This window comes from Clupea harengus, chromosome 17 (genome assembly GCF_900700415.2).
Source record: "Clupea harengus chromosome 17, Ch_v2.0.2, whole genome shotgun sequence".
NCBI classification, from domain to species: Eukaryota; Metazoa; Chordata; class Actinopteri; order Clupeiformes; family Clupeidae; genus Clupea; species Clupea harengus.
Genome location: NC_045168.1, coordinates 22,452,154 through 22,477,401, shown reverse-complemented (window position 1 = coordinate 22,477,401; position 25,248 = coordinate 22,452,154). Strand labels below are relative to the sequence as shown.

General features: G+C 41.9%; 3 protein-coding genes across 3 annotated transcripts in view; 1 reads left to right on the top strand and 2 right to left on the bottom strand.

Moving 5' to 3' along the window:
- Positions 1-435: 435 nt before the first annotated feature.
- On the top strand, positions 436-5,355 carry chodl (chondrolectin). Its single transcript, XM_031584470.1, has 7 exons — positions 436-526; positions 1,166-1,490; positions 1,809-1,966; positions 2,317-2,367; positions 2,629-2,718; positions 3,278-3,374; positions 4,620-5,355. The coding sequence occupies exons 1-7, from the start codon at positions 436-438 to the stop codon at positions 4,702-4,704; spliced, it is 897 nt and encodes a 298-aa protein (XP_031440330.1). The 3' UTR covers positions 4,705-5,355.
- Positions 5,356-9,343: 3,988 nt separating this feature from the next.
- Positions 9,344-10,822, bottom strand: lyz (lysozyme). Its single transcript, XM_012833237.2, has 4 exons — positions 10,640-10,822; positions 10,217-10,372; positions 9,901-9,976; positions 9,344-9,528 (listed from the first exon to the last, which is right to left on the bottom strand). The coding sequence occupies exons 1-4, from the start codon at positions 10,770-10,772 to the stop codon at positions 9,444-9,446; spliced, it is 450 nt and encodes a 149-aa protein (XP_012688691.1). The 5' UTR covers positions 10,773-10,822; the 3' UTR covers positions 9,344-9,443.
- A 726-nt stretch (positions 10,823-11,548) lies between these two features.
- Positions 11,549-25,248, bottom strand: part of abcc13 (ATP-binding cassette, sub-family C (CFTR/MRP), member 13) — a 14,017-nt gene continuing 317 nt past the window's right edge. The window contains exons 2-21 of the mRNA XM_042710340.1: positions 24,786-24,955; positions 23,662-23,839; positions 23,037-23,378; positions 22,721-22,786; positions 21,626-21,763; positions 21,156-21,302; positions 20,861-20,945; positions 20,258-20,309; positions 19,637-19,697; positions 19,099-19,326; positions 18,833-19,006; positions 18,462-18,617; positions 17,900-18,111; positions 16,280-16,406; positions 15,988-16,089; positions 14,939-15,082; positions 14,487-14,645; positions 13,774-13,940; positions 12,862-13,056; positions 11,549-12,450 (exon numbers count right to left, since the gene is read on the bottom strand). Of these exons, the coding sequence (XP_042566274.1) occupies positions 12,315-12,450; positions 12,862-13,056; positions 13,774-13,940; positions 14,487-14,645; positions 14,939-15,082; positions 15,988-16,089; positions 16,280-16,406; positions 17,900-18,111; positions 18,462-18,617; positions 18,833-19,006; positions 19,099-19,326; positions 19,637-19,697; positions 20,258-20,309; positions 20,861-20,945; positions 21,156-21,302; positions 21,626-21,763; positions 22,721-22,786; positions 23,037-23,378; positions 23,662-23,839; positions 24,786-24,955 (3,039 nt within the window). The 3' untranslated portion in view covers positions 11,549-12,314. The remainder of the gene's footprint in view (positions 12,451-12,861; positions 13,057-13,773; positions 13,941-14,486; positions 14,646-14,938; positions 15,083-15,987; positions 16,090-16,279; positions 16,407-17,899; positions 18,112-18,461; positions 18,618-18,832; positions 19,007-19,098; positions 19,327-19,636; positions 19,698-20,257; positions 20,310-20,860; positions 20,946-21,155; positions 21,303-21,625; positions 21,764-22,720; positions 22,787-23,036; positions 23,379-23,661; positions 23,840-24,785; positions 24,956-25,248) is intronic.

The following is a 25,248-nucleotide window of genomic DNA, read 5'->3' as shown; positions in this document are numbered from 1 at the left end:
CGATCATACATAGAAATGTTTAGATGATGAAGAGTTTTATTTCATTGAGTCCTACGTGATCATACATAGAAATGTTTAGGTGATGAAGAGTTTTATTTGATTGAGTCCTACGTGATCATACATAGAAATGTTTAGATGATGAAGAGTTTTATTTTAATGTTAGAAAGGCTGGGCTTATTACCTGACCAGTCTGTCATGCCCTCGATTCTCTTGTAAAAACATGTGCACTCTACTCATAATTATTATTTGGTTTGTCTATGTAAGAGACATCTAAAAGGCTCCTGGATCGTTGACTGCCTCACAAAGGCTTGTATAACCTTTCCTGGAGGTTTATAGACCATCAGTTTTGTGCCATCTTTTTTTGTGCTGTCGGCCAGTCTATGTTCACTCAGTATTGTGAGAGCAGAGAAGGGATCAGTTATAAGAAGGTATATCATGGCATTGTCTGCATTTAAGCAGCCTGTCGGAGATGTTCAGCAGAAAAGAATGGGCTACATCAAGAATGATTTTGACAACAAGATTGTTGGCAGAAGAAAAGTCATGTAAGTATGATGTAGTGATTGTGATTGACATCTAAAGCAAATCAGCTGCAGGCATGGTTTGCAGTTTATTGGATGGTTAAATTCTGGATGGGACAAGATAACTTGATTAGGCCTGCAACTTGCTCATGGGTCTGACAAATTGAGGAGAAGAGATCATCATTGTTCAGAGAAGGAATGTAAGGATGAGAGCGTAAATGTCCACTCCAGTATTTTGTGTCATCCATCTACATTTTCTAATTAGCAGAGTTCTTGGACCAAGAGGCAGGCCTAATGAATGAAATACACTCACATCAGTGCATGAGTGGACTGAAAACATGGTGCTTTTGGCTCTCTGCATCTGAATCTCAACTTGATTTGAACTTGATTGAGTAACTTGAGTTAAATATTCAATAATATAGAAATAATTGCAATAATAAAAAAAAATATTAAGAACACATTTGAACATGTGACTTGCAACATTTTAAAACACACACACACACACACACACACACACACACACACACACACACATATATATACATTTTTACCATGTTTATTTAGAACTGATTTATTGAATAGAACTGTTTATGTGACATTATGAAAACACATCACTCAAAATGTTTACAATAACAACCTTCTTCCAGGTCAGAACGTATGCCAGGGGGGCCCAGAGCAGCCGTGCTACAAGATCGCCTACTTCCGTGACATGACGAGCCGCGTGGCCTTCTGGGAGGCACGGCAGGCGTGTGAAATGGACGGTGGCTCGCTGCTGAGCATTGAGAGCGCCACTGAGCAACGCCACATCGAGCATCTCTTACAGGAGCTCATCAGCACCGGCTCTGGCATCGCCGATGGCGACTTCTGGATCGGGCTGACCCGCTCGGACGGCGACAGTGCCCAGGAACATGCCGGGTTCACTTCCTGCCCGGACCTGTACCGCTGGACGGATGGGAGCGTGTCGGAGTTCAGGTGAGATGGAGATGATGAAGTGGGGAGATTGGACTCCTTTGGGTTATTTAGAAGGTTCTAACTAAATGGGCATTATTTACGGCATTGTCTTAGTTTTGCCAAGTGGAACCTGAACATAAGTCCCACCTCTGTGGGATTGTGTGTATGTCATTGGTTCTTCATGTAGAAAGCATGAATCAACCAATCATACAGAGCTCTGAGCTATATGTTTCATGATTGTTGTGCATGTATGCACACTAACACTACTGCCATTAGAGTGGTGTACCTGAAAACCCTGTGATGGCTTTTACATGGCTGTCTCTTCTGCCCTTCTGTTAGAAACTGGTACTTTGATGAGCCATCATGTGGGGGCGAAGCCTGCGTGGTGATGTATCACCAGCCAACCGCTCATCATGGCCTAGGGGGAGCCTACCTGTATCAGTGGAATGACGACAGATGCAACATGAAGCACAACTTCATCTGCAAATACGAGCCAGGTAAAAGAGAAAATGTAGCATTTTGAATACATTTATGTGATACCTGCGCCCACTTAGAGTGCATCAAATGAAGGGTTGAGAAAGTAATGTGTTGGATTGTCCAAAAATTGTTAGAACAGACAGCTGCATTTCTTTTACATGTGACTTCCTATTCCCATATCATGTCGTTAGGACTTTAGGATAAACCTGAAAGGACAGTTGTTTCTGCAGAGAGCAGCTGCTCACACAAACAGGCTCATACACACCCACACAAACAGGCACATACACACCCACACAAACAGGCACATACACACCCACACAAACTTACACAAATGCTACCATGGTTATGACAAAGTTAATTTCTGGTACAGAGAGTCACCTGGTGAAGGAACAGGGGGATAGGCCAGGAGTTCGTGAAACAGGTGAGAAGCTTTTCCATTGGTAATATTATAGACAATATTACATTGCACGCTCTCATACCTTAGAAAGACAACTATGTCCATTCTACACTTTGACGCTTAGACTGACAACATTCCTGAACTACATTATACTGTAGGGGAAACAAATCCCTATTTGAAACCTTAAAGAGGCATTTCCTTACTTGTAAGTATCGTTGGAAACTCAGGCTTAAACACACTGGCGGCATTACAGGAAGACATTTTTCCAAATGTATTTGTCCTCAGATCTACACACTTCAGAGGAGACACAGGACAACAAGCCAGCTGTGGCCACAGAGAATGGAGACAGCCCTGTGTTTGTGGCAGACCCTTCAGGTAGCATATGAGAAGCACATTAGCAGACGCTAACTTTGCCATCTGTCCACTTGTGTGCTTATTGTTGGTATCTTCTCTGAAATGTTCGAGTGTAGCAGTTGGTGTGTGAGTTCACAGAGACCCAAACTGATAAATTGTTCTCGGATTTTACAAGACATTCTAAGTGGATGTTTGCACCGTAGCCCCGGTCTCTCAGGCCTTCCTGTTTAAATGTTATTGCATCTATCCACTCTGATGTAGAAGGTACTTCTATCTCCAGCTGTGAAATGTAGTGCCAGTGACGTCAGAGTCGAAGGCTCTGCGTCTTGTGAGTTCATGAACATTCTCAGAATAAAGTTGATTCATGGGTTCTTTAAAAAGTTTTGTTATATATAGGCTTCTCCACAATTCATCGGAACATTTTCTTTGTACTACTAAAGAATCCTATGCAATTAAAACCATTATAAAGCTTCAACAGAGTCCTTCTTGAGAAAGTCCTAAATAAAATTCTTGAAGGACCATCTGCAGAGAAAAAAAAAAAAAGTCTGTTCATAATGGCATTTCCTGCTTCCCACCTCAGGTATGTTCCTGGTGTACGTGATCATTCCAACCATCCCACTCCTGCTACTCATACTGGTGGCCTCTGGGACCTGCTGCTTCCAGATGCTCAGCAAAAGGTGATCTCACATTTTCATGACAGAAATTACTGGAAGTTTGTTTTTCATGTAAACCCTCTGGTTTACTTCTAATTAAACTATTTTCAGTCTGTAACCAGAAGCGTCTTATACAGTGATACTAGCACTGCATGTAAAAAAAAAAAAAAAAACACACTTTTTCACACACTCACACACACATACTCTCAGAGACAAACAGTTTATTTGTGACTGTTTCATTATTAGTAATCACTTGGCTTACAGAGGAGCATTTTAATGGCGTGCTCTCAGTCTAGCAGCGGTGGTGTCTGTCTCCTGTTGTTAGCCTCTTGTCTGTGTGTGTGTGTGTGTGTGTGTATGTGTGTGTGTGTGGACTCAGTGCTGCAGCATTACAACATGCTGGCACTATGTTTCAAAGCTAGCGCAGGATCGTCTTAGCTGTCCCCCGCATTGTGCTGTTATCCGGAAAACAGAAAGTCAGACGTGTACAGACTGAAATGCTGAAGCAAGCCATTCTCCAGCAACCCCCCCCTCCCCCCCATTCACCCACCCCCTTCCTCCACTAGCCCCTATACTGTATAAAATCCCCCCCATCCTATCAAGTGGAGACTAGTCTTTGTGATTGGGCATTACAAAGCTCTTCATTTGTGTAATTTATGATGTTTATTAAGCCCCCCGCTCACTCAGAGTGATGTCTTTTTAACATATTTTCGATCATTGGCCCAGGCGGGGCATCTCCAGACAATGCATTTAATCATCGTCTTAAACGGCCTGGCTGCCTGCATTAAAAGGCTTGCTGGACCGCGTTCAAGTTCTCTCCAGATTAAACGCCTTTCGGGCTTTAATAAATGCGAGGGTCCTGCTTTACAATGCGTGCCACTTGTACTTGTGACACCGTACAGCCATCAGACAAGATGAAATGTTACAGGAGGTCTGATTTCCTGTGCATGTGTGTCACGAAAAAACGCTTTGACAAGAGTCTGCGTCTGCAATTTATTATACACAGCGTTTTTCTCCTGCGTTGCAGTTCCAAAACACAATTCAGCCTCTTTTTTTTTTAAACAGGGCATAATGCCATCTAAATAGAGAGAGGGTAATGGGTCTCCATGCAGCAATTTCTCAGACCAAAGTTAGATTAATTTATTGTCCTGGGCTTGAAACGTGGGGAAATGCTTGTGTGTATGTGTCAGGATACTTACAAATTACAACCCTGTAACTGTAGTAGGCTTGATGGCTTAGGGTCAAACTTGTTTCTTTTTCCCCCCACAGCAAACCAAGGACGAAGACAAGTGTTAATCAGTCAACGCTCTGGATCTCCAAGACCCCCAAGTCAGACACCGCCATGGAGGTGTGAGAATCTGGTTTGAGAGTTGGTATAAAATACCAACAAGCCCTCCAGTGGGCATCTGACAAAGTGACTGTTGTCAGCTTTGTTAAGACTGCTGCTAGATTCCTCTGCTTATCTGCATAGCAGTGTGTTGTGTCAATGTGTAACTGTCCAACAGTCAAGGTCTACCGTGACAAACGATGACATTCTTCAGTGTGAACTGCATGTTTAATCGCATTAGTATGTATCTCATCAGCATTTGCCAACAACACCCTCCACCTGTCAATCGTCCATCCATCTTGGCTCACCCCTTGCTTCACTAGTTCCCCCCATCAACCGCCTACTCTTGTTGCATATCTTTTCATTTCCTTCTCCACCGCCTGTATCTCTCCGTTCCTTGTGTGAGGGGGAGCCTTGCCTGCTAGTGCACTCAGTTGCTAGGGGAGGGCTAACACTAATTGGCACCAAGCGCAGGGAGTGAATTAATTACAGTAATTAAGACAGATGCAAATGGGATGGAGATAAAAAGTGGAATTAAGAGTCCCAGCTGACGCAAATAGGGTCACAGCCATTGAAGACTTTGACGAACACACAGACACACACACAAAATGAAACACCAAAAGCTGAGCTTAGTCCACTTTGTGTGTGTGTGTGTGTGTGTGTGTGTGTGTGTGTGTGTGTGTGTGTGTGTGTGTGTGTGTGTGTGTGTGTGTGTGTGTGTGTGTGTGTGTGTGTGTGGGGATATATAGAGAGAGAGGGAAAAAGGGAAAACTCTCAAGTGCTCTTCTTTGAACTCTGTTTCAAGAAAAAAGGAGTAAATTCCCTCTTCAGAGTTCCACTTTATCTCAAAGTAACTGTGCCCATGGTGTTCACTGTTTGTGAAACGACTTTCATTTGGCTTAATACTTTCTGGTTTCACAGTCATTTGTGATTTAACTAAGCTGAGTAACCAATATAGTATTTTAGGTTTGTATAGCCTTATGAACAATCAGTCAATATAAGACTCCATAATAAAATATAGTAAATGTTGAAGAGGAAAAGGAAAAGAACTGAAAATGAACATGAAATATTGCTAAAACATTGTAAAACAATTTCAAATGTATGATATTTTTAGTTCTCAAACACAGACGATATTATACATTTTGCATGTGAAGCTTTGTGAAATACAGTTTCCATTTTAAAATATCAATAACTTCTATTTTGTATAATTGCATATATTTTACAATACATACGCCCTGATTATTTAAATTAACTGAAAATACTTGTACAGTATTAGAATCCATGATGTTAGGTACAACTGAGTCATATTTCCATTCATGTGTGTTAGCGTGTATGTACACCTAGGGAGAAAAATAATGTCACGAATCCACAACAGTTTCACGCCAGATACACCTGCTATCTACGAGGTGCTTATTTATTGGAATGTTTGTTCTCAACGTTACATTGCTATATATGTTCATAAAATGACATGGAAGGTGCACAGAGAGTGTGTAGCTTTTGGATGTGTGTATGTGGCTTGATCAGTTTGTTGGTCTGATCTCGAAAAGTTGTGTGTTTTCTACTCCTTCTCCTCACCACTTTTCTCCTGTAGCATGTACAGTATTCTTTATCGTTGAGAAAAAAAAGATGGAAAAGGGATTATTTTTCACGTGTACCTCCTTTTGTGAACATGAAAATAAAAGTGCTTAGTGTGTGTACGACTGCTGATTTTCATGTTAGAGCCAGTATTACATATCGTTTCATTGCTTTGTGTGCTTTTGTGCTTTTGCGCACACACACACGCATGCACGCACACACAAACACACACACATATACACACACACACGCGCACACACACACTCGAGCACGCACACACACGTACACACACACACACACACGTGCACACAGGGCTCTACGCTAAGGTTTTCCCCAAGGAGTACATGTGCTCCTAAATGAAAAAATTTAGGAGCACCAAAGAAATTTAGGAGCACAGCGATTTTTTTTAATGCGGAAGTAAAGCATGTCATTTGCGACCTATAGTTCCAAACATTGTATTTTCCAACGTTCAACCCCATTCATGTTCAGTGTTTCCGAAGCAAGTTAGCTGGTAAATTGATCAAATTACTGCATTTGTTCATATTTCAACACTTTAGTGGACCTCTTATCAATTGTTATTAGTAGTATTTTATATAGCCAGCTTTACCTAAAGTTTATTGTAAGATATAGTCTGTTAGATTCTAAATGCAGTTAGAGTTAGACTGTAGGTCTAGTATCTAATGTAAGCAACACTTTTACTGTAGCTAGCTAGAGAGCATGTGTACCATAACCAGTAGTCCGTTGGTTTATAGTCTGTCAAATTAGTTCTAGTTATTGGTGTTTGTTGGCATACAAAGTTAGTCTTCTCTTATTAGCCTAGTTAGTACATCTGATTAGAGCTAGCAACAATGAATTGTAGATTAAGGGGTCCCCTATCTCAGTGTTCATTTTGGCAGCTATTTTAGATTTAGTCTTAAGACGAAAATGCATACTAGTTTTAGTCACATTTAGTCATTTTTATCCTTCTTAGTTTTAGTCTAGTTTTCGTCAACGAAAACTGATTACATTTTAGTCTAGTTTTAGTCACATTTAAAAGTCCATATTATAGCCACATTAAACTCCTTTCCTTCCCAGGCCCAGGGACCCCCTGTGTTGTGTCTACAAGTGCATAATAGTCAAGCTTGCAGTACTTAAATTGTGGATGCAATTAGTCTCTAAGAGACAGATCTCTTAGTATATGCCTACAGCTGAATTCCAATTAATTCAATGTAAATAATCATTTTAAGGCAATACTTAATTAACAGAATTATCATTCAAATATAAGAGAATACCAAGTCTAGATTTTCAAATGATGTGATAGCACATTACAACTACTATGCCTACCTGGCCTTAGAGTTAAATCAACCACATATCCTCCATTTGAATTGCTGTGCAATTTGATAACCAACAGATTTAGCTAGACGGATAGTTTTGACAGTTGAAAGTGGTGCCAATGATAACAACTGCCCAAATAGACAAGGATATTTAAACCAATCACATATTAATTTATTTTTTCTTGATTAATGTCATGCGTGGCCTGCCCTATAGTCTATTCTGCAATGAGTTTACTAGCTAGCATAACTTAGCTAGGATATGCTACCTCATAGTTAGCTAAAGTTAGCTAGCTAAAAGTTCGCCAAGGCTAACGGAAGGCTTAAATCGAAAATTACTAGCTAGCTATCCAAGCTGACACAACCTATACACTCGACTGCCCCTTTGAAGTTAACTTAACGTTGGCTAATACATTCTAATAACTAGTTATCATTGACAGTTACTAGCTAAGTTACCAAACTCCTTTCTCTTTCTTTTTTCTAAATTGAGCAGTTGCTGGTGTGAGCTACAGTATGGGAGCTAGCAAAGCCATTTCTAGCTCTGCTTCACAATATTGCTGCCTAGTGTTATAAGTTAATGTAATGTTAATAAAGTATCAGACATAAACAGAATACAACACACCAGTAACCAATTGATATTATGTGTTAATATACCGAAAATGTCAGTAAATCGAGGTGGTGCTGCTGTCTGTCCCGTGAAAGACCATTCAAACAGGTTGCCAGCAGTGGGTTTTTTGCGAGCTACTTTATACCAAGTGATCACATGTCGGAGAGATCGTCGTAACCCTCTTTTTATATGGCTCTGGCCCATTGGTTGCGAATCGTCGCTCTCATTTGCATGAAGTTAAGCGTGTCATCATGCTATGTTCACATCGTGCAGTCGCGACCCCGTCACTTGTTTCCATATGAAATCTATGGTGCTTCACTTCTTCGCGCCGTTGCTCCGTGTATTGACAACAGCCCGTCACTCGCGCACTGTGCTCGTAAATTATTTTTCAAGTTCGCACATACCTAGTTTTAGGCGCAAATGCGAGTGAAATACTCGCACTGTAGAGCCCTGGCACACACACACACACACGTACACACACGCACACACACACACACGCACACACACGTACACACGCACACACACACACACACACACACACAAACGCACGTGCACATTTGAGGTTACAGAAAACATAGAACCCCATAAAGAAGAGCATTGGCTCTGACGGGTCTGACAGATCACATTCTCTCGTCTTCTTAGTGATCGTGTTCTGTATCCCAGCCATGCCATGTGGTATTTGTATGTGTGATTTTCTTCAGGCCGTAATTAGCAACACAAAGCACTTAAAAACACACTGGTAATTAGCGAACCAATTAAACTAATCAGTCTTTTGCTTCGACAGGAGAGCTGGCATCATATACACAGGCTTTGGTAATTATAGATATGACTGTAATCACTGCCTTTGAAGCACAGGGGTAGAATTAAAGAAACATAGCCTTTCCCATCTGGAGAAGAGGCTGATTTTGACTAATGAGGGAAAAAAAGGAAAAGCCATAACAATCTTACGCTGATTCAAAAATGGCACCAAAGACTTCCATAAATGTTTCAAAGAGACTCAATATTCAAGTGTCTCACATCACTGATTTCGATGGCAGTGTCATTTAGGTATTGAGGAAAGTGGAAGAATGACAAAATTGACGATTACTCATCAATGTAGTCTTGTCTACATAATTGTCCATAGTATCAGTATACATGACTATGACAGAAAATCATGAAAATAGCAACACTTGTCTTTGGTGAAATATCTTTTAATGACATGAAAAGTACTATGCACAGATATTTGTATTTGCATCGGGGATGCACTGACAGACACCAACACACCACCCTCTCAGTCACACACAACACTGTGTCTTGAAGTCACACCATTTCACCCAACGTTTCATGTTGTGTCCCTTACAGTACTTAGACCAGGTGTCCCTGTAGGCAGAACAAATGACAGTCAAAACTCAGTAACATTGACTGACCAATGACCACAAACAAACAATAAGAGCAGATGCCGGGACTATAATTTCAGTTCACTTTGGACTTTATATATGCATTTCAACTTCAACATACTCTGTGTAGGTCTGTCCAACCACTGACATAACTGACTATTCCATGAACACTGATATATAATACACACATGCTCAAAATATCTTTTAAAGATATATGCCAATGAAATATTGTTCATTAGAATGTTCTTTCCAATTTGTACTGCTGAACTATATAAGTATTATTTAACTGAGTCATCATGTATTTTCATTATATTTATAAGAATTTCATGTACATTATATCATGGCTTTGACTTACCATGCCTTCAACCCATCACGCGCCACAATAGTTTTGAGACAAGCAATGGAAGCCTTCAAGTCATCGTTCAGCAAATCTGTTGAAGAAAAATAAACAAATATCTTTGAAAAATAACCCTCATTTGAATGAACCTTTGAAGTACTTACTTTTAGACAACTTCTTGTCTAAAGGGCTTGATCTCCTTCATTTCACTTGTCTAATATGATTGTTTAATAAAAAGCTTGAGGCAACAAGCAATCAAAAACAATATTTTACAAAATGTTAAATGTTCTGTGCAGTAGTAATGAAAGTATCACATTAGCCTGGGATCCTTTACCTGCACAGCTCATTTTGCACAGGTTCTTTCCTCCAGCAGTGCCATCATCACACCACTGGAAACTGTTGATCTGGAATATTCCGTAGTCCTTCCCCACATCAGCCTCTCTCACCTTGTGGCTCTTATACTTAGTCTCCCAGTAGGCCATGCACACATCTACAGAACATAAGGGACCAGTCCATTAGAGAATACACTAAAATGGTCTATTTCAAAATGTCAATCTATGTCAGCTGTCAATCTAGCTCACTCTACAATTAACATACAATCACTGTCAGAGTGCAATATATACACTACTGTGACAATAAATGCTGGATAATAATTCAGATAAATATCTAGAAATAAATTCATAAAAACATTTGGACAGAAAATATACTATTAGATTAACCATATTCAATGTGAATCATAATGCATAAATGTACCTACAGTTGCCTAGGGAATGTCCATCCAAACCATCCAGGCCCTCGGTTTTGAAGATCTTGACAGTTTCACAACGGCTGAGTTTACGTGCCAAACACAGGGGCATGCACACCAGAGCCAGCAGCACAATCGCCCTCATGTTGTGATGATGATCAGATGTAAAGCAGGGTGCAGAAGTACAAGTGTCTTGGTGTTGAGGATGGCTACCCAGTGTCATCTTTATATCGGGACAGAGGAGGAAGATGGTGGTGGTGCAACAAAAACACTTGCAAAACAGACAGAAAGGGACATCTGTTTATCTGAGTTTGTTTGAGAAAGGGGATTTAGACATCGCGAGGGCACCTTCTACTAAAGTGACAGTTGCAGAGGTTGAGAAACATCGTTGCACAGGAGAATGCTACATATAAAAGTATGATGCCTAGCCAAGAGACATTCAGCAATAAATCTTCCTGGTTGGCTTATTTTTTGATTGCCCCAATCTTAACCCTAACTTTAGTATTGCAACTTTAGCAACGATTCAGCTTACAAAAGACGCCATGTTGAAAAGCTGGTTGTGAAAAGGTAACGGAAAATAACAGAAGAATTAACAGACGTAAATAAGTAAGAGAAGTTCAGGACATGTTCTAACCAACATCTCAGAGAATGTCATGTGGCAGTTATTGGAATATGCCTGAAAGTTAGTTGATATTCAGTAGGAAGCATGGTATGTAATAAATGCTACCCGGTGCACCAGTTAACATATCCAAGTACACTCTCTGCTTAGTGTCTCTGAATTATCATTCTAATATGGAATAATTATATAATATTATATTATTATATAATAAGTAAACATCTGGAATATATTTATTTATGTGTGTATCTGTTTGGAGGTATTCTCATGTTAGCCAACACTGATAATGAATAACAATATGGCTATTAATTTACTTTAATGCTCACAACAGTTATACATACATTGTAATAAATAACAGTACAGTATATAAATTGTAACATACAGTATTTTATGTCAATGGATCATTGGATACATTGTACTTTTCTACAATATTGGTAATTTTATTGTATAAATTAAAAATGTTCCAGATGTGCATATGTGTCATCTCTACAATGGTGCAAGTTAAAGATGCACATGTTACTTTCAGCATGCTATTGTATTTATTATTTTCATATACACAAAACTGCTGAAAGTCAAAACTGCTATAAAAATCACTTATGTCATTAATTAAGATATGTAGAGAGTTCATAGTTGTTCCCACCTAGAGGCTTGTAGTTCAGAAAAGGCATTTCAATTTTTATCCTTCAGCGTGTGAGTTTTGAACACTCTAGTAAAAGAATGCATTCATCAACAATATAAGATTCTAAAATTCCACATTATATTCGATAGACCCAGACATTCTTTAGAATGTTCGTTCTACAACAGTCTAAACACACCGGTGTGACAGTACCAGCTGAAGGGTTTCATGGTTGTGCTGTATCAGTGTTTGTGCGCTATTATAACGTGAAAGCTGCCAATAACCTGAATGTGCTTTGCTCTAAAATCAGAGCACTCAAGGCCTCTACCAGACAGTGAGAGTATCCACTGAGACGGCCACTGATCAAGCCCAATCCAGCCTCTACACAGCAGGGCTCTCCAGCCGTCGAGCTTCAGCATGAAGGAGCTACAGCAGAGTGTCGGTGTCCAAGTGAATCACTTGCTTCTTTTCTTGCTGCTGTGAGCCCTCAGTGCATCACTCTGTGCTCTCGGAGTAAACATTGCATTCCTCTGGAAGACGTTAGACGGAGTGTCAAAATCCACAACGCGGCCAGCGTCTAGCACCAGCACTCTGCAGACACAGGGGAAAAACACAACATTTATTTGTATTTTTCTCTAAACTTATTTGTATTTTTTTTTTTTTATTACCAAAAGTGACCTTGAAGTGAAAAGAAAAAGGAGTGTATGACATTGTCATTATAAGCAGTGTTATACATGCACTGTAAACTCCAAAGACTTAAAGTCATAATACAAGGGGAAAAATAATTATAAAAGGAAACCATTATTCCCACACAGAGGTCAGATACGAGCTATTTGAACGGGTTGAAATCTCTCAGAAGGCATTTCCTGAGAGTCCTCTTGAATGTTGACATCATATTCCCTTCAGTCAAATGAAATCCATTTTATAGTGTATCTTTTAAAAGGGTCACACATAGCCTTTGTGTGTGACGTGGAATTTGTGGAATCAGTGAAACCCACTCACCTATGCGAGTGCATCACGGAGTGTGGGTTCTGCGCCAGGGTCAGCACGGTGCAGTCAGAGAACTCTGTCCGGATGACCTGCTGCACCAGGCTCTCCGTCTCGGGCTCCACCGAGGCCACAGGCTCCTCTACCAGCAGCACGCTGGAGCTCCTCAGCAGGGCTCTGGCCACACACAGCAGCCTCTTCTGCCCCTCACTGAAACACAATACTCAATCATGCTATTGCTATTGCTATATACTGATGGAATAGCATTTATTTTATTATACTATACTATCATACTATAGTACAATACAGTTTACAATGGTGATATATGTATGGTAGTCCGTACAGTACAGTATGGAACATTATGACAAAACACACCATATAGTATAATATATATGCTAGATGTATACAGTATACTGCTATGATGTACATGGCACTAATAATTGTTTTGTTGCTGTATCATTCAAGCAATACAAACAAAAAGCCGGGTGGCAAACACCCTGATGCTCACTGCAGAGGACCTGCTTTCACAAACCTTTGGAGCACAGGGAAAGTATAAAGTGTGACATCTGACAATCATTAACTACACACTTCTCCATCAACTGCAGCACGCTTTATGGCCATGGCGTTGTAAGCACAGCATACCGACCAATAACAAAGGCCACTGTTACAAAGCACTATTTCTGTGCTATCTGTCTCAGTGGTGTGAAGGTTCTCGGTGAGAACAGTAAAGGTCTGTAATGTTTTCTGCCCCGCCCACCCTTTGAGCCAGGTAATTAAGCTGTTGCACCTGGTTAACAATTTTACCAAGACCATCAATCCAGACGTCTGACACAAAACACTGGGCATTACCTGCAACCCAACTTGCCCCCGCCCCTCTAGACACACCTGTGTCCGGCCCCAGCAGACACCTGTGCTTTGGGGGCTCACCTGAGACTGGCAGTGCCACCCTGCAGCGAGTGTAGCAGCTGGCCTGGCAGCACCTGAACGGCCTCCTTTAGGTGGCACAGCTCCAGCGCCAACCACACCTGGGCGTCAGGGAGCCTCCTGGCAGGGTCCAGGTTGGCACGCAGAGAGCCTGAGAACAGAACAGGCACCTGGGCAGGGAGACAATAAAAAACAAAAATCAAAGGCAGGCTACATGAGAAATGTGAGGCGAAGTACGCACACTGCACCTTTTGTGGCCACACCCTGCGGAACAAACTTCAGAGCCGTGCCTAAGTACACTGCCAAATACCGACACACCCCGCTGTGAGTCAGTCCTGTCAGCATGTTTTCAGAAGTGCTACAAGTGTGAAGCACAAACATTTGCTGTGTGATAGACAAGGAAACATTAACTGGCACAGGCTAACATGTGTATTTGAGTTTAAACAACATACTATTTTCACACGCCTAACTAAAACAACTCTTACTCAGATCTCTGAACTAACAAGTTGATCCCCTGTTACTCATACCAAGGCTCAACCATTTGTCTTCTGATACCATTTCTACTCAATGCAAAGGAATACTGTACTGTCCTCACACATTTACACTTTGTCCTTACTAATTTGTTAGGTACCTTATTCCAACACAAATTACAAACTTTATCAACACTTGAAGTTCCTGAGAACTGCACCCATCAGTTTGGCCACATCACATCTCACCTGAGGGAGGACATTAATGCGGCAACGCAGGTCCTGCAGGCCCAGGCTGGCCACATCTACCCCGTCGATGAGCAACATCCCGCTGTCGCCCTCTAGTGTGCGGAGAAGGCAACTCACCAAGGCCTCTGTCTCATCTCTCTCTCGGGTCAGCACACCCACCTGCAGATATGAACGCAGCTACATATAAACTACATGGGGCTGAGTGAAATCAGCCAGAAATATGACATCACGTCTGGCATTGAGAGAAGAGATGTACACACAAACTGAGCTCACGAAAATATCATCTATCACAAAAATCAACCCTGGTTTTAAACATTGATCTCATATTTCTTATTAATTACTCTCAACGGAAACAGATGCTAAAAAAAGAAGCCTGTGATCATTCATACCATACACATGGTGTTAATGGTTTATACTGGTGCGCTGAATTAAAGTGTGGAAATTCACAGCACCTTTTCTCCCCTCTGAATATGAAAGGACAGTCCTCTGAATGCTGCTAAGGGGCAGTCTGGACATTTGGTCTCCAGGTTTCTGAACTCAATCTCTCCCCACTGCGGCCAGCCTGGGGAAACTCTATGGGGCAGCGTCCACGGGCCCTGTGGGAAGGTGGAACTTAAATCAGTTCAAAGGATTTTCTGTCTGATAAAAAGCACTCAGTGATAAAAGGCAGTCGGTGGCCATAAATCAGACACAGCACTCTTAAACCGGCACTACAGAGGAGCCGTTTCTCCTTGGAACTTGTTAAGCTACAGATTTCTGCTCCAACCAATAGCATGTTCCCTCTGTGGTGGGTTCTTCATAGGGCTGAACGATTTGGGAAAATAATCTAATTGCGATTTTTTACCAAAATATTGCGATTGCGATTCGATATGCGATTTTTTTTTTATCCTCTTTTTTTCCCCAACAAAACATAATGAATGATTTAAATATGACCAACACAATATTAGATACATTTAGTGTAAAATATTCTTTCCCACATTTTACATTTTTATTTAACTGCTCATTACAGAAACAAGAACAACAAATCGGTGGCTTTGCCACTGTGCATTTAAGTAATTTAAAAAAAGTAATTTTAAGTATAAACACTAGGCATGCACTTTTTAAACACTGTGTGCAAAATGTACCATCTTAAAAAAAAAAAAAAAAAAAAAATATTTAATTTTTTTTTTTTTTTTTTTGTGACCACGTTTTTTAATCGCGAACGTTGCGGTTAGAAAATCGCGTTCTATCATATCGCGATAAAATCGCAAATGCAATTAATCGTTCAGCCCTAGTTCTTCAGTACAAAGTACAATAGACACATCCACTCTCTTGATACCAGGCAGTGTGATGGCTAGCACAAGAACATGATTGATCCCACACCTACTACTGACTCAATCTCCTCTATAATTACACATACAGAAGATGGCTCAGACACATATATCTATGGACAGTTTTGGAGGACCTTCATATTCTTGCTGAATTAGTCTTACAATGTACCAGTGCACCATGATTAGAATACCTCTTTCTCCAGTTTTGAATATTCAGCCATTTTCCTCACAGACAGTATGCAGTCATGGACATCAGAGGATGCCTGCCTACACCGGCGGAGAACTCCCCGCAACTGCAAAAGATCCAAATTCAATCAAACATCATGCCTGTGCTACTGTGAGTGCATTAAAAACAAAACACAGCTGTTGGTGTCGTGGAACACTGGCTACCTTAACGATACACTTTGGAGTTCAAATAAAATAAAGTAAAAGTCCTCCCAATACTTGACACATGCTTACAGGAAACAATAAGATCAGACTCACACTTAGTCCATATAAAAGTGCCAGGCCTACAATCCCAGAATCCACTGTACCGGCACTCTCCATCAGGATGACAATGACCAGGAATACCAGGATCCACATGATGGCATCTAACCGCAGTGAGACCCACCTGCACCAAAATCAAAGGGGTTTATTTATGGAAAAGTCAACTAAATGTTCGGACATGAGCAGGCTAAATGACTTCTGAACAATTCATTATAAATGGTAAATTATTTTGAGTTGTTACACAGCGCAGCCATTTTCATAACTCGTCGCTCTTTTTAAAGCGGCCTTGTGGCTTAGGAAGTGTTTAGTTTAGTAGGGCTATGGTCTACACGTGACATTTGACCAATTTTACCAATTGGCAAGCCATAAACAAATAACATATGGGGGAAATTCACCATAAATTCACCAAAGTAACCCACTCACATCACCTACTTGCCAGTACACTAGAAATAGTTTAGTACAATAAAAAGTATTATATTTTGATACTTTAGAACTTGTTTAGGCTATTTTAATAACTAGCCTTGACAAAAAGTTGTTTCTCTGGACAAACAATCTAACGCCATACAAATGTTTTCCGTCTCTAAAAAGAGATAGCCTTCAAGAGTTTGAAGGCTAATAGCAATTCAGCAGAAAGCTAGGGAAGGTCATCTATCATATCAGTAGACATGTTATTACAGGCAACGTTCAGATGAGTCCTTGCATGTATTTCACCAATTTTCAAATAAAAATGGGAGAGGTTGCCTCTGTTCCTGTTGAAGTGACTGGTTTTAGCTCATGTCAACTTTTAACGAACACATTTCCCTTAGACAAAAGAAAGCCACGGATGTGATGAATACCAGTGTAAATATCTGTGCAGTTATGGTATGCCATTTTAACATTTAATTGGTAGATTGGATACATATCTGTATTTCAATTCTTAAAAAATAACATTTCAATGTCCACAATGACATTCTCCCTATCCACAACTGTCATTTCAGATTTCCACAATGTCATTCTTGCACTTTTGCCATTCATGTGTTTTGAGCTTTCAGTGTTAGATATCCACAGATATCTGCAATAGAATTCTTACTAGGAAAAACTCCCATTTCAGATTTCTACAATCCAACTGTTACTAGTCATCATTTTAAATTCAGATATCCAAAATGAAAAACTAATTCCAGATATCCATAATGTAATTTTGAACATCCAGAATATATTGTGAAATGTCATTACGGATGTCCACAATTTGTATTATGACTAGTAAAAATGCAAATTCCGCTTATACTTTTTAATTTCTTTTATTTAACTTTATTTTCACCAACCCTTAACAATCTCATAGATGTTACCTGCTTTTTCACTGTCATTGACTCTGACAAAATGCATGTTAGAAAAGACGAGAGTTATTTCATTATGTTCTTCTAACTAACAAACCACATCAGAAGAAGGCACAGCACTGATCAACACTCAACAGCGTGGATGTGTATGTTTATCACCCACCTGGATGTGTATGTTTATCACCCATCAGTACATTTGAATCTGTTCATGAAAGGCTCAGTTTGTTGGAGGGCATTTCATGAACCAGCGCTTTGTTAAAAAGGACACTTGGATGACATGGACTGATTGTGTTTGCAGTCTGACCTGCTCAGGATGTTTCTGTTGTAGTGACACACCAAGTAGTCATGGAGAGTCTGGTGGCAGTGACCCAGAGTTTGATCCTGATAGCTGAAGGCTGCAGAGTTGACCTCATCGCCACGATCACCACGTGGCATCTCTCGGAATAGAGCTTTGACGGAGAGGTGAGAGGCCATTTCCAGACACTCCATGCGCCTTGAAACAGATGAGTACTGAGACTAGAGAAAGAGGACGGGAAAACACAAAGTGGGTCACGAAAAGAGGAAAGTAGAGATACAGACATGAAAAAGAAGAGAGAATAGATAAAGTGAGGTTAGAAAATTAATCAAAAAATGCCTGCCACAACAAAGCAAATCTTTGGGCTCCCCCTGCTGGTCATAAACTGTAATATTAACCAGCAGGAGGAGAAAAGGCCTCCGTTTTAAAAAGGGTTGTTTGGTGCATGCCACATGATAGATACATTAACCAGCTGTCAGATAACCAGCTCAGTCATAGATTTAAAGAGATGCCAGGGAATTGGCACTTTCATTTCACCCAACAAACACTGACCAAGATAGATTTGCCTTACCTGGACCCTAATAAGGAAAATGAGGAGAGGACTAGCTGCCAGGATGAAGACGGGTGAGACGACAGAGATGAGAAGAACAGCTCCACACATCTCCAGCTGGGAAAGCGTCCACGCACGCAGACGCTCAGGGACCTGATCGTCAATCAAATACATATCCTGGAAGAGAAAGGGATGAGAAACACATGGTTCAGCACAGTCTTTAGATGCTCATTTAATGCCTTTGAGGTTTTCATTTTTGTGAAGCACAGAGGATCAACACCATTGTGGTAAATTTGCTCACTACATATCAGCCAAATGCCCATATGTAAAACAATGTACATTACTAGTTTGGGTTGTCTATGATTAACCAGGATAGAGAGACTCGCCCTCACCCGTGTGAGGGACTGCAACACCCTCTCTGGCGAAGAGTTCTGGAAGAAGCTGAGGGGAAGGTGCAGCACGTTTGACAGGAGCTCACTGTGGAGTCCCCCAGAGGCCCTCAGAGAACCCTGGGTCAGGAAGTGGGCAGCCCCACACACAAGTATGGCTGAAACATACACACACACACGAGAGAGAGAGAGAGAGAGAGAGAGAGAAATTAGCTTTCATCAATCTCCATGACATGGTACCTTAGAAGAGGAAACTTTCACCACCCAGCATCCTCACCCTGCAGCAGCCCCAGCACTGCGTAGAGAGAGAGGCAGGAGTCCCTCAGCTCCGTCCAGCCCTCCAGACCCTGGACCTCCTTTGCATCGCTGGTCCACTGGCCCAGCAGCCCATCCTGTCCGACAGCCACCAGAACCAGGCCTGTCAGGGCAAGCAGGGACAGCAGGACCCAGACACAGCCAAAGGCATGAAGGTACCATTGGATATCTGGTCCAGATCCCTGTGTGACAGGAAAGACGTCTTAAATAAATGACTCAATAAAGCATTGAAGAATTTTCATCTCGTAATTTTGGCTGCAGGTTTAATAAAATACTCCTAAAATGTTCAATTTTGTTCCTTTTTGCCCAAATTCCTACTTCCAAGTTACTAATTTCCCAATTTCCTTTTGTCATGTATACCTTTTGGATGCATTTACAAACAACGCTTTGTATTCTCTCCGAATGTGTGTACTTCGCTAATATTTACTACTTTTTTGGAAAGGCTGGCACAACTGTCAAATAAAGTCATGGTAACAGATAATTTATACTCACACTTAGGGATGGGTGTTCCATCTCCACTTTTAATTCACCGAGTTGGTCATCCTGGTTGTTCCTAAGTGGGAACACGTCAAGAAAAGGGTCTGTTGTTTGTTTATCCTGGTACGTTTGTCTGTGTACATCCAGCATGGGGATATCATGACACTCATGATCAGGGCTAAATTAAATGCTCTTAGCATCACTGAGTTTATGCTGTGGATTAACTGACTGTAATTCAGGATTGCTGGCTCCCTGTGCCACGCTATGACTGGCCTCATAGGACCGCACACTCTCAGGAGCTCGATGAGGGCTTCTGTGCAATAAGACAGCTCTGTGCAAGCTATTTGCCCAATCGAAGTGCGGATTAACTTGGCAAAGATCCCAGTGTCATTTCATGAGGTCGCATGTTAGGGGATAACAGCCAGAAAAGCCATGTCATTCCTCTAATCACGTTAGATAATAGCCAAGCAACCACAGTAGATCTAGCAGAGAGCTGGCAGGGATGACCAACCCCCCAAATCGCACAGACGAGGGGATGAAGGAACCACGGCAACCGTGACAGGTGCAGATGCGGGAGCAATGGTCATGACCTCTGTCCAACAGCTGGTTGGGAAAATCCTGCATGGATCCACCCACCTGTGCAAAGCCTCCGTCAGGCAGCAGGATGGCAGGCCCAGTTCAGCTTCATCTGAGAGCAGGAGGACATCGTACATATGAAAACAAACACACACACACAATCCCCCCCCCCCCCCCCCCCCCACACACACACACACAAACACACACACCAACTGCATGCAATCTCTCTCTCACACACATACACATCCACATCAATTTAATCACATGCGCACACACACACAAACACACACACACATTCATTGCAAATCCCTATACAATCACACACAAACACACAGGCAGTAATGAAATAAGCACTAATGCAAAAGTCACAATTCACAGGATGTTAAAATTCGCTTCTAAATAAGCACGACAGAAGGCCATAGGCCAAGAGTCCAGATTAAGCCATCTGCCATCCGTGCACTCCTATTCCGTTTATTCCATTTTCATTTATTTAGTTTTGGTAGTAAGGTATGAAAGAATGTGTTCAGACTGTTGATGTATATAATCCATACCCTGGACAAGATAAATAACGAACCTCTGTCTATCTCCTAATTGGCATATGGCTGATATGCTGAAACCAGTTTTTCTCATTATATTGCACATCCATGGAGATATTCCTTTTACCTGATGTAAAGGCTGGATGACAGCAGTCTAAGTCTGTAGTCTCAGTGCGAAAGATGCTTTCCAGGCGACACAGAGACTGCTTAGCCTGCAAGGGGCAGTAAAGCACATCAGTTATTTTCAACAGCAGGGTGGAGTATTGCAGCACTGTGATGGGTTACAGGCATATTTGGTTGCCTTCCTGTATAAGCAGTGAAGCATAGATTTCGACAACCTGTGTTACACTCTTCCAGTTAAGGTGGGAAGTATGTTTGTAGAAATGAGTTGGCTTCTGTGTATGTGTGTGTGTGTGTGTTACCTGAGTCAAGATAGGTGAGAGGTTGGGGAGACTGAACAGTGGCGGACGGAGAAGCCTGAAGAGCCAGATGGAGGTGAACACCTGAGAGGCCGTGAGAACATTCCCATCATCCATCAGGACAAACGCCCCCAAGCTGGAGAGACAAACCTGTGAACACAGCATGCATTTACATAGCGATACATTCATGCACTCACATCCAATGGTATCTGACTCTACAGGATGATAACACTGTAAACAATAAATGTTCTTATTCAATTAGTTATTATGGGAATTGAGCACCCTATAATGTTTTATGACATATGTATAATAGTGTGTTATTGTGATGTGAAAATAATGCATAAATACCACTAAAGTTCTTTTAATGACTTTATTCATTTATTGTTTGTTCCTCCATCATTGAGCTATTTTAAACGTTGCAGAGAAAAACAGTAGTGACAGAATCAGAGATTGATGAAAAATAGGACTCATACCAGGAAGGGCACACACATGTGGCTCAGCATAGAGAAGGCTGTCAGATAGCCAAGGATGTTTAGCGTCTCCAACTCTCTCTCTCGTGCCGCCGTCACACGACACTGGAACCATGCCTCCCAGGCCAACTGCTTTAGCATCTGCATCCAAACACGGCACGCATGCAAGGAGGAGAGATGCAAAGAAGATGAGAGAGAGAGAAGATATCAGACTGATGAATGACACTTGACACATCTGTTTTCACACAAGGATAGCGATGCAAATAAAATGGATGAATGCACAGAGGTTATTCTTTCACTGGCTTTGAGAATCCCTTTGTATTGTCATTCATGTCAGTGGCAGTCCTGGCTCGCTTGATGCCCTTGGCAAACACATACATTTGGGCGCCCACTCTGTTGTGTACCCATGCACTGGCATCCTTTGGAGACTGCCAACATTAAGAACCACCACTGACTCCAGTTAGCAGAATGAAAATGCCTCTTCTCCCACATGATACGCATAGACGGGGAAGAATGTGCAAATGTGTGTAATCTTTTTTAGGTTGACATCTCTGTATTAAATTTGCATCCATTGTGGATTACCTCTGTATATGTGTCTGTGTACGTGTGTGTGTGTGTGTGTGTGTGTGTGTGTGTGGGCGTGTGCGCTCCTTGGGGATATAAAAGCATCCCTGACCTCCGGAGGAATGATAAGTGGGTCAGGCAGGAGGGATTAGATGAAGGAGAGGCTCAAGTGTAGCATGGGGTCAAGCCCGAGAGGGGAGCAGGGCTCACGGAGGGAAAGGCATAAGCAGGATAGGACCAATGAGTGACCATAAGCAGAGGTAATGAGGAAGACAGTTAAGACTGTTAAAATGACACGGGGATGATTACAGGCATCTCATTTCAATGGCAGGACTGCATATTGCAGAAAGGTACAGATGCATGGAGGTGCATAGTGCAAGTCCAGAAACGGAAAGGATATTTTAAATATTTAGTGGTAACCTTCGGAATTTAGTGGTAACCAGCAGGATTTCTAGTGCCTCAATTCTAACACGGCTGGATATCCCAAACATAAACAGAGTGGAGTCTGATGCAACAGCAGCAGCAGAGACTAACCTTGATCTCAGTCAGCATCTCCTTCAGCAGAGTTTCCCTCTCCTCTCTCACCTTCATCTGACTCCTCTGGGGATAGAAGCGCAGTCGTTAACATTTACATCTCACGCACCGACACACATTCAATTGCACTTTATTAAAACATTTAACAGGAAGAGGCCTATCATGTTTGTAGGATCTGGAATAAAAACAACAACAAAAAGAAAGACTGCCCTTCGGCCAGTGTTCAGTGACAGAGCAGAAATCACACCCCCCCATAAAAATACATTATTCTCCAGGCAACCCCACCACCCCACCCCACCCCACCCTTCCGTTTCACCTTCAGCAGTTTGACTCTGCGCTCCACAGCTGAGTGGACAGGAATGAGAAACAGCAGCACGGTCACCCCCACCAGCACCGCGGGGCCCAGCTCCCTCCAGAGGAAGCCCAGGCACAGCGCCACCCGCAGGGGAGAGGACACCAGCAGGGGCAGGGTCACCACCAGACCCGCCACCTTCTTAACGTCTACCGACAGGTGCGTGGCCGCACCCGCGGCAGTGACCTGGCAATGAGAACGGCTGGAAACACACAAGACCTGTTTTGTTTTTTTGGTGTGGACAAATGGAGCGTGAGCAGATTGAGGTGAATTGAAATGGAGCATGTTGGGTGAGGTGACACAAGAGAGAAGAGAAGAGGGTTATTTTAGACGAGTGGAAATGGCTGACGTGACTCATCAAGCATATATTACAGTGCCAGACTGTCAGATTAAATTCTAGCTTCAGTCATGGTGTGTGATCTCATTGCCTGCCTCTCGCAACATCAATGGCCTCGGATGCAAAGCCAGAAAAACGTCTTGACAGAAAAGGAGCACTGGGAATGTAGCTTACAGTTTGACACATATCCACTTATCTCTCAGTGGAAAATGTATGTCACCTGACATGAGCAGGACAGCTTTTGCGATTCACCTTTCTGCATAGCATGCCCGTCAAAGCCACTTGGGCCTTAACTTTGGTCATGCCACTGTGTTTCTCGTGAAGCTGCTCAACAAGGGAATGGCAAACGACTATGCCAACCAGTGCCAGGACGTACGTGCGCCCTTGCCAGTCGTACACTCCCTGGTTCTCGATGAACAGGATTATCCACCTGCGTGAATGAGGCGCAAAGAGAAAAAGGCCAAAAAAGATGAATGGCACTTAATTTTTTACTTTACTTCCATCTGTAAAAGTGGATCAAAATATACATACATCGACATAATAATAAAAAAAAATTAAAAAAATTTAAATAACATACTGAGCACAGCTAAATCATTGCATCACATTACACACATTGCAAGTACATCCCTGATGCATGGTAAACAAACACATACATTGCATATATTGAAATCATGGCCAAAGCTTATATACTACCCTCCCTGTATTTTCATGAGGGTAACAGGGTTGATGTGAAATCAAGGGATACTATTTACAAAAGCCCAACATGAGTATACTTTACACAATATGGAAATGCCATAAACCTCACCAACAACAGGGCAAAATTCTCACTCTTCTGCATAAAAGTGATTGAAAATAATATGTAGTTGGCTTAAATCAGATGTAATATTGAAGAAAGAGGACATAGTAATAATATGTTTTATAAATTGCAAATTGGATGCATATTTGAAAAATCCATCTGGATTTCTCAATTAGCACAAAGAGGCACTATCAGTAGGTGAAATAGGTATACTGAAAGGTCTGAACTGGAAGATTTCTCACAGATCTTCATACTCCCCCAGGTTATGTCTGTCCTTGTTTTGTTTTAACACCCCTTATTAAAGTTACCAGATATTTCTGAAGCCCTTGGCTGACTGTATCCTTGGTGACACTAGTCAAGGACAGACTAAAAACGTACAAGGCTTTGGGTCCCCAAGAGAGACACCAGGGGACATTTTCTTAGTGACAAATGATGGGGCCACATGTCACCACCCCCCCCCCCCCCCCCCCAAAAAAAAACCCCAACTCACAACAAACAACTTGGGAGGTGGATCGGATGGGGGTTGTTGAGGGATAGGGACCCTCAGGTCAGGTGTCGTCTGTGAGATCACTGGTCCTACCTGAGAGCCAGGGGACCCAACAGCTCCAGCAGGTCGGTGAGCAGCCTGAGCAGCCCCACCTGGAGCAGGCACTGAGAGAAGGTCTGCCAGAGGGCGTGGAGGAGGGAGAAGCCTGGGCTGATGGGGCCCGGGAACAGAAGCTCCTCCGCCTCGGACCTGACAGCTTTCTGCTGGAGACATTGGACCACACAGGCAGTAAAACCACAATCACAATCAAGTCATACTACAGTGGGGAAAATAAGTATTTGAACCCCTGCCGATTTCGCAAGTTTGGCCACTTGCAAATAAATGTGTGATCTATAATTGTAATGATAGGTGTATTTTAACAGTGAGAAATAGAATATCAACAAACAAATCCAGAAAATTGCATTTTATAACATTTATGACTTTATTTGTATTTGATGCAGTAAATAAGTATTTGAACCCCCAAGCAAACAGCAAGAATTCTGGCTCCCAATGACCA

What these genes read in the sequence shown, in the direction of transcription:
- lyz (XM_012833237.2), bottom strand. Translation starts at nt 10,772, where the DNA reads ATGAGGGCGATTGTGCTGCTGGCTCTGGTGTGCATGCCCCTGTGTTTG. An exon ending in TGGACATTCCCTAGGCAACT is followed by an intron (nt 10,373 to 10,639) that starts GTAGGTACATTT and finishes TATGTTCTGTAG; the next exon opens with ATGTGTGCATGGCCTACTGG. An exon ending in CGTGATGGGTTGAAGGCATG is followed by an intron (nt 9,529 to 9,900) that starts GTAAGTCAAAGC and finishes TTCTGCCTACAG; the next exon opens with GGACACCTGGTCTAAGTACT.
- chodl (XM_031584470.1), top strand. Translation starts at nt 436, where the DNA reads ATGGCATTGTCTGCATTTAAGCAGCCTGTCGGAGATGTTCAGCAGAAA. An exon ending in TTTTGACAACAAGATTGTTG is followed by an intron (nt 527 to 1,165) that starts GCAGAAGAAAAG and finishes ACCTTCTTCCAG; the next exon opens with GTCAGAACGTATGCCAGGGG. An exon ending in GTTTGTGGCAGACCCTTCAG is followed by an intron (nt 2,719 to 3,277) that starts GTAGCATATGAG and finishes TTCCCACCTCAG; the next exon opens with GTATGTTCCTGGTGTACGTG.